This window comes from Tamandua tetradactyla, chromosome 2, assembly GCF_023851605.1.
Source record: "Tamandua tetradactyla isolate mTamTet1 chromosome 2, mTamTet1.pri, whole genome shotgun sequence".
Classification (NCBI taxonomy): Eukaryota; Metazoa; Chordata; class Mammalia; order Pilosa; family Myrmecophagidae; genus Tamandua; species Tamandua tetradactyla.
Window position 1 is genome coordinate 143,824,226 of NC_135328.1, and position 14,144 is coordinate 143,838,369.

The 14,144-nt window shown below is 40.4% G+C and overlaps 1 protein-coding gene across 15 annotated transcripts in view; it reads right to left on the reverse strand.

Annotated features, from left to right (window-relative positions):
• SYNE1 (spectrin repeat containing nuclear envelope protein 1) overlaps positions 1-14,144 on the reverse strand; it is a 536,476-nt gene that overhangs the window by 11,218 nt on the left and 511,114 nt on the right. For all 15 annotated transcript variants that reach the window (XM_077149294.1, XM_077149293.1, XM_077149295.1 and 12 more), the window contains 6 exons: positions 12,382-12,524; positions 6,988-7,114; positions 6,222-6,433; positions 3,603-3,803; positions 1,558-1,686; positions 116-328 (listed from right to left, as the gene is read on the reverse strand). In XM_077149294.1, coding sequence (XP_077005409.1) covers positions 116-328; positions 1,558-1,686; positions 3,603-3,803; positions 6,222-6,433; positions 6,988-7,114; positions 12,382-12,524 — 1,025 coding nt within the window. The remainder of the gene's footprint in view (positions 1-115; positions 329-1,557; positions 1,687-3,602; positions 3,804-6,221; positions 6,434-6,987; positions 7,115-12,381; positions 12,525-14,144) is intronic.

The window sequence follows — 14,144 nt, forward strand, 5'->3', positions numbered from 1 at the left end:
TGGACACTCCATCCCGACAAGTACTGCATTTAAAGACTTTCCGGAACTGGTGAAGAGGGTGCTTCTTTGGTATCATGTAAGAAATGCTGTACAGTGACATCTGTGTAAAGCTTACCTGCTGACTGCCTGATATGTCTAATAACTTCTCCAGGTCCTTGATGTGACGACTGACCTCCTTCAAGAGCAGCTTCAGCCGGTTTCCAATCACGTGGACTTTTTCTTTGGCTTCTAAACAGTCTGTGCCTTCAGTATTCACCAACAATTGGCAAGACATGTCTTGAAGTGAGGCCACTTTTAGTTGTGATTCCAACAGCTCACGCCTTATTTGCTGTGTATATGATAAAGAGTATCTTTCTAAGGATTGTCAATAGCTGGAGAGAGTTACAAAAGTGCAGAATGCCATCACTTTAATTTTGTGGGAAATTATACCTGATCGTCAGCACACAGAACGAGGCTTGGGGAACCTATGTTCTCCTCCTGCCTCTGCCAAAATGAACTCTGTAATGTCCTGAATCTCTCTGATCTTGGTTTTCTAATTGGGTAAAATGAAGATAATTACCTTTGCCTGGTACACGGTAAGTATTATTGGGAGGTTCAGATTGCTTAATATATGTGTAAGTACTTCAAATATAAAGTATCTTACAAATGAGACATTAGGTATTCTTTTAAATAGAAACATGAAGGTCTAAATGTAGCAAAACTCAGGTATGCCTAGGTATACTCTGAAATCTATGCAAGATTTTAAAAAGATATGGTGATTCATCACTCACAGCTTAATGTCTGAGGCCAAAAGCCTCATAAAAATGAAGTCGCAAAGTTATTTCCTTTTAAGACCCTATGACACTGAATTAAAAGCTACCAAGCTAGCTTTTAAACATACTGTTATAAAAATACTTAAAGCCACTAAATAGGAAGTCCTTTCTCCTAATGGAACTTAAATATATTTGTTTCCTTATTTTCTATAAATCACTGTTAAATACCCTGTATATTTTATTGTTCAAAGTTCCTTGTATAGAAATCTACAGAAAAAAAATTTCCTTCTGAACTTAGTACTAGGAAAAAGATTTTGTCCCTTGAGAACTGGCATGTTTACTTTTTGACATATAATGAAAATAATCTAACCTGTCATGTTTCCCTTTTTGTCTTAGCTTTCAGAAACCTTGGTGCTAAGGCTAAGGCTACTGTTTAAACTGGTATATACTTTTCATAGAAGCCACCAAATACACTTTTGGGACACAGATGTAGTATACAAAATTTACATTAAAAATAAGTGCATTTCACCAAAGAGTTGCTTTAATAAACCCAAGCTAATTAAGATTAAGAACATGGAAGTTTCCACAATTGAGCAATGCTATTAGAAGCACATTCTAAAGCTAGCAGATGTCAGCTTCTTCGTACATGTTTTGCGCAAATATTGAAAACCACAAGGAGTAAAGAAAGCATGTGAGAGACACAAAAGATTTAAAAAACAAAAAAGCCATCCACATTCATTTTCTGTAAATAATATGGAATCCTGTTTAAGAAAAACTAGAGGCTGCCGGAGTGCACACATCCTACCATAAGCTGTTTGTGATGCTCCTGAAGTACCTCTGCATCAAGGTTAGAATCAATTGGGACAATTTCATTTTTCCTTCTGTCAATGTTCTCCAGCATAAGAAGCAAACCATGGCTCATTTCGTGGAAATCCTACAGAAAAACATATGGTGGTGTAAGATAACTGGGGATAATAAATTATTTTTCTTTCTCCCACAGCTTAGAATTGAACTTCCATTCTCTACAATTGTGACGACTGACAAAGATAATGCTGGTTTCAAGAATTTATACACAACTGCTTCCTGAGGAAGCACTGGTGCTGCTATCATTACCTGAGTTCCTGTTCCTACCCAAAACACTTCATTTATTTTGGGGGAATCATTTAGATACAAAAAAATTAGCATCAAAATACTTAATTTCAGAAAGAAGAGTTTAGCTATTAAACAATTTGGAAGTAAGTGATCTTCTCTCCTCTCCTCTCTGTGTATTTAAATCTCTCCATCTTTTAAGGCCTTCATCTAATTTTATATCCCCTTCATTCATTCATTGACTCATTCATTTAACATGGAGTTACCAAAGACTGTATGTTCGAGGCCCCTTCATTCAACATGGAGTTATCAGACTGACTATGTGTGTGAAGCAGCAGGCTAGGAGAGCATGCAAGCATGAAATGACAGCCAACATACTTGCTTTCAAGGGAACCTATAAATCTGGAAAGCAGCCTTCAGATGCTTTGAGGGCCTCCCAATCCAAACTCCTGCTCATGACCTACAAGGCCTGTGTGATGGGTTCCAGTCTTTTTCTTCACTTCTGGCCGTCACACTGGCTTCCCTTTTCTGCCCTTGAAGAGACCAAGCCCTGTGCTGCCTCAGTGACTATCCATTTGCCAGCTCAGAGAGCCATAGAACTTCCCTCAACACCCTCCCAAAGCAGCTTTTCTCAGTTACCCCTATTGTCAAAATCTATAAGCATCCTGGTTAATGATCATTTGCATTTCTATTTCCAGTCTTCCCTACCAAAAGCAGAGCCTATGCTGTATCCTATCTGCTGATTGTGCATATTGCGGATGTTCAACTAGTAAGTATGGTAGGAAAGGGTGAATAAATGTTTGTAAAGATCACTTAGATGTTCAAGAAATGTCTGTTCACAAATACAGTTGAACCCCATTATTCACAGATTCTGTACTAGTAAATCCACCTACTTGCTAAAATTTATTTTTAGCAAATCAATAATTGTAGTGCTTTTGTGTTGTTCATAGACACATGTAGAGTGGTAAGAAATTTGAGTCACCTGGCATGCATGTTCCCAAGTGAGGTCAAACAAGGTGAGGCTTTGCCTTCTTGTTTCAGCTCCATGCTGTAAATAAGTATCCTTTATGCAGTAGAGTTACTGCCACATTTCTCACATTTTTGTGCTTTTTGTTGGGGAGTTTGCTGTCTCCCAAGTGTAGTGCCGAAGTGCTGTCAAGTGTTTCCAAGTGCAAAGAGGCTGCGGATGTGCCTTACATATGTTAGATACACTTTGTTCAGGCACAAATTATAGTTCTGTTGCTTGTGAGTTCAATGTCAGTGAATCAACAGTATAAATGAAATAAGGGGTCTTTAATAAACAAACACACACATAAACAAGGTTATGCATTGACCGGATGGCAAAAATTTTGAAACTGGAGTCTCATAGGAAACTAAATTTGTATTTTCCCAAGCAGCAATGGCTCAGTATTTGCTAATTTGGTGTCTACAGAGACTTTATATAATAGTATTATTCCAAACAATGAGAACTGATTCCACCCCTACAGTGAATGAGCGAAATAAATGAATGGATCAAAGAAGGAATGGTGGACTAGAATACGCTTATGAGAAAACTATCTTCTTGGCTGGATGGAGGATAATGCCTTCATGTTTGAAGCCCTGGTCACATGCACAAAGGCTATAGAGGAAAGAAAGGCTAGGACACTAGGTTATATCACTAAGATACTGATGCTGGCAAGCAACTGCAGACACCAAACAATGGTGTTAAATCCACCGATGGAGCCCGATGGACTGGCCATGTTTCCCCAGAGCTCCACACACCTGGCACTGCATGAGTGCGTCCTGGAGCAGGCCCCGCCACCCCTCCAGCAGAGTGCACACACGGTCCCAGCGCCCGTTCAGCTGTGACAGGCGGTCCTGCAGGCCTTGGCTCTCCTCGCTGCCAGCCTGGGTGAACTCGGGGCTGCACAGATTGATGGAGAGGATGATAGCTTTGTGGTGGTCTACGGCTCTCTGAAGCTCCTGGAAAGACGAACGGGAGCAATCACACAAGGAACACGACCATGGAGACCTTTAAAGGAAGTTTAATACTTTTGAAAATGCTTTTCCCAGATGAACAGGTCCATTAATTAAAGCAGCCTTTAGGGTGGACAGGTAAAACAAGGTGGGTGGACACTACTGAGAAACTACTGCAGTTAGATGTTCACTGGACAACATGGGTGGATCCAAAGAAAATACAGTATAAAGTAAAAAAAAAAAAATTAAAATATATACTTGAAGTATAAAATGAAAAAGGCAGAAACAGAATATGTGTAGCACAATGGCATTCGTGTAATTTAAAATGCACGCACACATGCAAGTCCAAAAAGATTTTCAAGAATACATATGAGCAAAAAAAAATTCGTTAAATATTTCAAAATGCTTGCTACAGGTTTGAGGAGTGGGAATTTAAAAAGAAAAATGGAGGAGGGGGAGGATAAACAAATAAAATGAAGAGGAGGCTTGCAGAAGGCAATGAAGACCCTGTGCCAACCCTGCCTGGAGTCTCAATCTCAACCCAACAAGACAGAAGCCTGGCTTTTAGAGTCTTGAGCACAGGACACCTGCATTTTAACCTAGTGTGATCCCATTTGCCTTGACCAGTGGTACTCAAGTTTTTGGGCAGAATGAAATGGTGGATCTCAGGAAGAAAACAGATCCCAGGGCCCTGACCTTGATGTCCGCCTGCCTCAAAGGGCACCTTCATAAGGGCAGAAAAAAGGAACTAGTTATTTCAATAAACCAGGAGACCGATTTTGGGCTTTGTACTTTTCCAAAGAATCCAGAGCTGTATTCCAAGAACTTGAGCACATGCTCATCTTTTAATAAATGAGCATCTATGTTCTTCTTAAACACTCCCAGATGGGCTAAGGGTGAGGTGTCCTGGAGATCACACGGGCACGATGTCCTTATACTTTTTCACCTTTCCTGTTATGCTTCTAAACTCATCTTAATTTTTCACTTTTCAGCGGATTCTCAACATGTTATAGTTTAGATCCAGCCACAGAGACAGCCTAAGACTGAGTGACATCATGGGAAGATATCGGGTTACCCTATAGGTAGACCCACAGAAAACAAGAGTAGGGAGGATTGGAAAGGTGCAGAGAGGAGTGGGGCCTGATATTGGCCAGGCTGAATTTCCAGATCTCATTTTCCTGCCCTGATTTCTCTGAAGTCTCAACTTTTTAAGGAATTTGGTTGTAATGGCAACACGCCTTACATTTCTCAGAGAGGGCTTGGAGTAATCTAGTGACTGTAGAGAAAAATGCATTTTGTATTCCAGGCAACATGAAACACAGCCCCCACCCTGTGTTCTGTCCTCAAACTGGGGGGAGGCGGGTGGGTTCTCAATGGGGATGCACCAGAGTGAGGATCTCTGCAAAAGTCTTCTTGCTCTGGTGGGAATGTACAAAACAAAACCACACAACAACCAGAAGCAAGCCACGAGAAAGTCAACCTGAAATAAACAGCATCACTAAAACTATACAAACATAGGAACCAAGGAGGCTGGAGAACTTGGACAGCTGCATTCTGAGGAGACTATCTTGATATTCTCCAATCAAAAAGCAGGACCAAAAGAGCTATTAAAGATAAACTGAACTCTCAATGCACAACATGCTGACAAAAGCCTCAAAATATTAATGCATCTTACTGGGTGGGGACTAAGGAGGATGTTTAAAATATAGAAATGGGGGCAGGCCACGGTGGCTCAGAAGGCAAGAACACTTGCCTGGAATGCCAGAGGACCCAGGTTTGATTCCCGGTGCCTGCCCATGTATAAAATATATATATAAATGGCCTTCAGGGAAGCTATTTTGTGAACCATACCTGCACAGGCCAAAATCACGTGCAAAATATCAGGTGTGTTATCACAATTATTCCACAGTTTTGCACTGTGCTCTGTTATTTGTCACTGTAAAAATTGCTTACGCCACTATTATAATCAATTTGGAAAGTGTCACTGATTCCAGAAGGTCACATAATTTCTTCAGATCTACCCTCAAACAATCTGGGAGAGGACTGCTCTCCAGCTCTCGGTCATAGGCTTCCAGGATCTACACCATCTATAAATTTCTCTGAGAAATAGTTAAACAGGTCCCAGAGGTGCCTAGATATTCAACATGAAACTTGAATTGGTCATTTCTTAAAGATCAAGCCATTAAATTATATGTGACTATTTACATGGTGGATAGTTCTAGAGTGTGGTCCGTCTTTCTGGTCTTCAAAAGCCTTCGTTATTAAAAACTCTGATTTGGGATGTCTCGAGGAGAAGAGCATATTCTTGTTCATTTCGGCCGCTGTGTGATGGCAGAAGAGCTAGAACTGGTGATTCCAACTGAAGGGACATTGCATGGGGCAGCCTGCTGGGTGGCTGCAGTGGGAAAGGCAAAGGACAGCTACCTTGAGTTTTTTTATTTGGCCCTCGATGGTCTGGATGTCTGTGCTGAGCTCCAGCCGCTGGAGGTGCTCCAGTTCCTCCTCCATTTCTCTGAGCCAGGCCCAGATGCTGTTGAGGTCAGAATTGAATTGCTGCCACTTCTGCAGGTTCTGTTTCATCCTCAGCTCCTTGCTCAGCGCCTGGGCCTGGAGGAGCTCCCACCGATCAATCACACCTGGCAGGACATGCACAGAATAGGGAGGTGTTTAGAAAACAGTTTAAACACACATGGGGGACAACTTTAAATAGCAATAGAAAGAAAAGCAATTCTGCCGGACATTTCTGTTGTTACTGTGGTCTGTACATAACAATGAAATGAGCATAAAGGCTACCTGCATTTTTATCCTGCCTGCATTTTTCATGATAATGGAGTTAAAAAAAATTTCGTTACATAGGGTTTTAGCACTGTAAAGAGTCTCAAGAAGTAATAAATGGAAATGTACATGACGTTACATTTGATTCTTGGATCTGTTCTAAAGCTGGACTCTCAGAGGACATACATGAATGAAGGCATACATTAGAGGCAGTCATTAAAATAAATGGAACATGGAAGAATACACTATGGTGTGCTTTTGCCTCCCTCTTCCATTACAGGAGATCATGGGAATGAGGAGAGAAGTTCTCAGGATAGAATAGTACAGAAGGAGGGAAAGGGGTAGAGTGGAACTTGGGTGTAACAACATGTTCCAGAACTTTCTTTCTTTTGTGAGCACTGCACTGACCACTCACCAGCTGTTTGTGTTTCGGTACTATTCAGGTTGACAAATCCAGGGAAATTCTCTTCCTCCTCCTTCAGTTTGTGTTCCAGCCTTTTCACTGAGTCTATGCTGTCACTGCATTCACCCAGCAGCTTCATCTGTTTAGAAATAAAACACAGATGCTCTGGTCACTGAAATCCTGCTGAGAGCAGAATTCTGTGAAACATATCCCTGGTGATTTGTCAACCATGACCACGACCGTGTTTCATGTGTCTGTGAAGACTTTGCCACTATATTAAAAATGAGCTCATACTCAACAGCATGCTTTCTAGTAATTACCACTACCAAACTGTACATTTGAAAGTAGTCAAAATAAGAAATTTTAGGTTTTCTATATGTAATGAAGTTAAAAACTTTAAAAACAAAAAAAAGGAAATTTACAACAAAAAGTAAACCCTAATGTAAATTACAGACTATAGTCAATGATATAATTATAATAATGTTATCTCATCAATTATAACAAGTGCAAAATGTTAATAAAGAAAACTGTAGGGGGGAATATATGGGAACTCTGTACTTTCTGCATGATTTTTCTACAAGCCTACAACTGCTCTATTAAAAATAATTTAAAAAGACAAAAAAAAAAACCCAAAAACAAAAATAAAAAGAACATGCTTTTTAAAGGGCTGACACATTCATTTGTATGTTAAGCAAAGCTTTTGGATATACTTTGTTTTTATGACCTCACATGAAAAGTCTTCAAAATTTCCCTTAAATTCATGAATCCAAACAGACTAAACTCATCTGGGATTTAAATCTCTGTTGGTAATATAATATGGAAAATTTGGCAAGTTTCTCCTTCTTTCTCTTTCTTAAACTGAAATGTGGGAAAAATAATTTTACCACAAATCTCACGGGAACATTTTTTTTTTTTTGCATTAAATAATTAAGATATTCAAAAGTTTAGGGCAATATTAAATCCAGCTGTTGTGTGAGAAACTTTAAGCAATGGTTTTAATAGGGACTAAAGGTTTAGTCTCCGTGGTTAACAGGGACTAAATCCTAACATCAGGGAAGATGGTGGAGTAGGAAGCTCCAGCAATCAGTCCTTTCACTGCAGCAACTACCACATATGCAGAAACGGTCTGACTCAACTATTTGGAAACTCTGGTGTCCAGGAGAACACTGGAAAGCAACCTGGGAAGAGTGGGAGGAAGAGGCTGGTAAATTACACTAAATACTGGTAAACTGCTCTCTCTACATATTGGTTACTGTCACCCATGCCCCCTTCTCGAGCCGGCAGCAGTGGGATTTGGGCTCTGGAGTAGTTTGCTGATGCCAAAAATGCACATTAAAATCCAGTTCCCCAACATGTGCAGTAGGAGGCGGGGTTACTGGGGAGGGTGGCATGGGCCAATCGCTGACCATTGCTTTTGATTAGCCACTTCAGATTTTTGGGAGCCTGGTTCTGAGGATGGCGATTGCTCTAACCTGCCTCAGATAAAGGCAGTGGAGGAGACTTAAAGATGGTGGGCTTCCTCAGAACTGTGGGGGACAACTGAAGGGGCTGCATTGGCTGGGCCGGGCCCGAGTCAAGGAAACACAGCTTTGAGTTGCTGTGGAAGAAGCTACTGGAGCTCTTTCTGGCCCCTCCCATATCCTCTCCCCAGGATAGTGTGGAGACAGTCAGGGCTCCTGGTCTTTGTTCAACTGGAAAAGACTGACTTGAGAAACTCTTCTTTAGCATGACCCCCTCCCATCATTTGCTCTTCAGGCAAAGCATCTTGAAACAATGAAAGCAGAATAAAGAACAACTGAGGAGGGACAGCCTGGGGCGAAGGCTAACTGGCTTTAAGTCCTGCAGTGGAACACCCAGGAGAAGGAGATCTATTTCTGGGAAGTAGAGGGAGTATTTAAACTCCTGTTAACAGGGGGACTCCAAAGGCCACTAGCAAGCCCAGAATAAACCCAGACACAAATCTTGGAAAGACAGAGGGAGCATTGCACTTTGCATTCACCCTGGGCTGACCTGCCAGATAGGTGCGCTGAACTCTGACAGAGAGCATCAGCTCCTGCAGAGCCAATTTGCAAAGATGGTGGAAGGGGTTTCTTGCTTCGGCTTGCTTGCTTTTGGTAGCTCCTGATATTCAAGAAAATCTCTGTCATTTTACCACTGGTTATAAACTCATGAAACAGACGGTAATAAATCCCAGAGTTAACATTTTAAAATATTAAAATATACAGCCTACTACAATAGATTACAAGACAAGCAAAGACATCAGAGTGACGGTCCATCACAAGGAAGATGATAAAAATCCAGAAAACACAGCAAAGGAGGTAAGACTGTAGACATACTAGACAAAGTCTCTAAAAAAAAAGGATCCTCAACGCGCTCAAGGAGACAAAGGAAAATACAAAGAACTAAAGGATGTCAGGAAAACAATGCATGAACAATATGATAATATCAATAAAGAGATAGAAATTTTTTAAATGGAATAAAGAGAACTACTGGAGTTGAAGACTACCATAGCTGAAATAAAAAATTCCCAGTGAGGTTTCAACAGCAGATTGGAGGTGGCAGAAGAAAGAATCAGCAAACTTCAAGAAAAGACAATTGAAATAAGTCAAGCTGAGAAGCAGAAAGAAAAAAGAATTATAAAAAGCAAAAATAGCCAAAGAAACCTCTGAGATATCATCAAGCATACAACATATAAGTATGTTATAGGAGTTTCAGAATAAGAAAGAGAAAAAGGGGCAGAAGGAATTGTCAAAGCAATAAAGACCAAGAACTCCCCAAATTTAGGAAAAGATGTGACTATGCACATACAAGAATTCCAGAGAACACTGAAAAGGATAAATTTGTATAAGAATATGCCCAATACAAACTGATTGAACTGTCAAATGCAAAGGACAAGAAGAGAACTCTGAATGCTACAAGTGAAAAGCAACGTGTTATGTACAAGGGAATCCCAATTAGATTAAGTGCTGATTTTTCATCTGAAAACCGTGTAGGTAAGAAGGCAGTAGATTGAAATTCTTAAAAAGGGGGACATTACTACTGACCCCCTGAAATAAAAAGGACTATAAGAGGGAAGAATGAACAAACATACACCAACAGATTAGATCACCTACACAATGAGAGAAAATATTTGGAAACTACATATCCAATACAAGTTTAATGTTCAGAATATAAAAGTCGTCCAACTCAACAACAAAAAGACAAACAACCCAATTAAGAAATGGGCAAAGACTTGAATAGCATTTCTCTAAAGAAGATACACAGATGGCCGAAATGTACATAAAGATGCTTAACATCATTAGCCACTCAGGCAATGCACATCGAAACTACAATGAGAAACCATTTGACAGATACTAGAATGGCTCCCATTAAAAAAAAAACAAAACAAAACAGGAAATGACAAGTGTTGGAGAGGATATAGAGAAATAGGGACACTCACTCATTGCTGGTGGGAATGGAAAATGGTGCAGCTGCTGTGGAACACAGCTTGGCAGTTACTCAAAAAATTAAGTGTAGAACTACCATGTGATTTAGCAATCCCACTTCTTGATAAATACACAAAAGAACTGAAATCATGGACTGGAACAGATATTTGCCCACCGATGATCACAGCAGTGTTATTATTCACAGTTGTTGAAAGGTGGAAGCACCCTAAGTGTCCATAAACTGATGAATAGATAAAAAATTTATTGTATGGAAACACAAGGGAATATTAATCGGGCATAAAAAGGATGAAGTCTTGATTCACGCAACAACATGGACGAGCCTTGAAGACATCATGATGAATAAAATAAGCCAGGAACAAAAGGACAAATATTGTATGATCTCACTGATACCAAATAATTAGGATAAGCAAACTCATAGAGTCTGAATTTAGAATACAGGTTACCAGAAGGAGTAGATGTAGGGAACAGGGAGTTAAGGCTTAAAAAGTAGAGTCTCTATTTGAGGTGACGGAAAAGTTTTGGTTGTGGATGGTGTTGACGGTAGCACACTGCAAACTTAATTAACAGCACTGAATTATATATATAAATTCATATAAACCTACGAATGTGATTAAAAGAGGAAATTTTAGGTTATTTAAATGCTACAGAAAAATAGCGAGAGAAAAAAATTCATGGACCTGTACAATACAAACAATGAACCCTGAGGTAAATCATGGACTGCAGTGAAATTAAACAACTGTGCCTTCACCAATTGCAACAAATATACCACGTCACTGCAAGGCTGGTAATAATGGGTTAATAATGGGTGGTATGTGGGAACTCCGTATTTGTTCATGTGTTTTCTGTAAACCCAAAACTTTTCTAATTAATAGTTCTTAAAATATTCTCACATCAAAGGAAAAGCTTCTGACTCCATTTTTAATATCATGCACCGTATTTAAATAGTAAAAGAACAAATCACTTCAAGGCACCCCGACCCCACTGACCATAAATTATCTTTCAAAGCTTTTAACAAATCCCAATTTTAAGTTACTTTGATTTCTTTTGACTGAGATTCTGCATAATCTCAGGCATGCCAGCATAGTCAACATAAAACAGCATCATACATAAAATAAGACAAGTTTTCCTATAATAGAAATTGGTAGAAGAGGCCAAGTTGGAGCGGGAATAATCTCATGATTGATTCCTCTTGTGCAATCGCAGGGATATTCAAATCAATATATCTAGCTAGAATGGCCCCCACCCCTGTTTTCATAAGTTAATATGTGGGAGTTGTGATCAGACTTAAGGGACATTAATGCCCCCTCCTTTTAGAAAGTTGGCTTTCAGGTGTGAACAGAAAGTATGAGGTAATAAACAGATTTACTTTAAAATTCTCTTGCTTAGAGTAGGTGTTGGAAAATAGGAGTTTTCAGGGAAAAAAATATTTGCTTAGTCATTTAAGCAGGGCAAATAAAGTTATTATAATTCTTTCCTAATAGCTGCATAGAGTACTGGTTTAGGCCACAATTCCTTGCTACTTTTCCCCTAAATCCCTCTTGCTAGTCAGAATTGTTTTCCTCAGAATAAAATTGAGCCTACTAAGAATAGGAGACAAAAACATTTCTGAGGTCATTAAGTGAATCAATAAACCCAGAAAAAGAACTAAAAATAGAAAAACTCCTTGTTAATAAACTGTTAGCTACCATGTCCCTTTCCAAGGATAACCTTGGTCCAAAAGTTATTAGATGAACTTGGAAAAATGCCTAATGACTTCTGGGACCCAACACATTTTGGACTTTGAATTAAACAGATGAGTTCTATACAAAACAGGGCTGCGCTTTACCCATCGATGCCCATGAAATTCAGCGTGGCCTGGTATTCAGACAGCTCCCAGGACCTCGTAGGGTGGACAGACTGTCCTTTGTCACAGAACTAAGGTTTCCAGGTATGCAGTACCCACGTGGGTTCAGGCACTCACATAGCCTTTGTAGCTGGAGTCCAGCTCTGGTCCCGTGGGAGTTTTGCTGCGGATAATATTTTCAGTTTGCTGCATCTGAAAGTGGCTGTTGTGGAGGGCTTTGTCCAGTTGTTGAATCTGTGACTCCAAGGCACCACGATCCCCTGCAGTGTCAAAGAAAAGACTATTTATGGGCCACCTCATTTGGCGTTATTTCGAGCTTGACGTTCATAGAAAGTTAAAGGAATTATTTCAGTTGAGGCAGCAAAGAAATGGCATATGTGGGGTTAATTATAAAGCAAATTTAGCTCTAAAGTGCTGGGGGGTTAGACGTTTAAGTGGTCAAATCAATGAAAGGGCTGCTGCATCCTAGCAGGCTGGATACTGTGAAAGGGCTCTGGCAAAACTGGCTTCTAGGACTGCTCCCTTTTCCAGTTTGATCCCCTGACAACCCGAAAGTCCTTAAGTTGTGGAAGGGCTTTCTGAAACTTGAGGTGGCGTCTACCATTCCCCAGGAATTAGGACTCAGGTTTGATAACTGCAGGCTCTTAGCGAGCAGAGGATGATACCTTCTCCACCTTTTCTTTCTGCCACCTCACTAGAGGTCCTGGGAGCTGCATGTCACTTAAGGCATGACTTCAAGTTCACCCAGATAAGCCCAGTTCAGGATAGACATGTGTGGCGATGCCATGCTAGCAATGAGTGCTTTTATTTAAAATCTGAAACAAAACCAGGAGAAAGCCAAAATTTTCTTTTTTCTTTGCATCTAGATATGCTCTTGCTTGGAGCCTAGAACTTCTGCTCATTCCCCTCTCAGAGTCACAATGCCTTTTTGTGAAAGATATCTATTTTACTGCCAATGAACTGAACAAGTGCATTGGTAATCAGAGTGAAGCCAGCACACAGGATGAAAGCAGAACAAGTATTAGTAACTATATTACATTTATTTTTTATTTTGAAGAAAGCCCTTTACATGCGCCTGGGTGAGACCTTTCCCTGGGACTCATCAGGCAGTCCATTATCTCAGTAATTCTACTTTACTGCCTGTCCTTTTTGCTTTTCTCCCAAAACTTAAGTGTGTGCTAATAAATCTGCCATTCAATACCATATCACTGTGTTCGAACCCTATTTTCCACCCTCCCCCAAATTACTGACCCTGAATTACAGTCTGTCTAGTGTAACATGAAGCAAAACTCCTCTTTTTCTTCTCGTAAGTGTTCCTGTTTCAGGAACAGTCCTTTCCTTAAAGCTAAACCTACGGTTCAAGATTTTGTGGAATACATTTTTCATTTTAAATTATATTAGTAAATTACAATCATAATTGCAATTTTTAGAGAGGGACATCTGGTCTCAGACCTCCTTAGAGGCCAGGAGGATGAGGGGGGCACGCCTGAGGTCACAGATGCAGTCAGGAAGAACTGGGACCAGGGCTCTGCACCTTGAGTTCCCAACCCCACCAAGCCAGGAACCCATCACCAAGAGAAACCCCAGTGCACATCAGCTGGAGACCATGCTTTCTGTTTCTTAGTTTTTCTGCTGTGAATGGACACCATAGGTCTTTAATCAATGAGACTGTTTACCATTTAACACACCGAGGAGCTGGCACATTTCCCTTGATCACTGAAATTCTATGCTGGGGGTTGACCCACCAACTATTTCTCTCTAGGGCAGCAGTAAGAGAGGAAGGTTCTGCCTTAACATGCTCGTGCTACAAAGCTGTGAGAGGGACAGCGGATGTGCCAGAGGAGGTGTGCCACAGGGGAGGCAGGGAGGCTGGCCCTGGC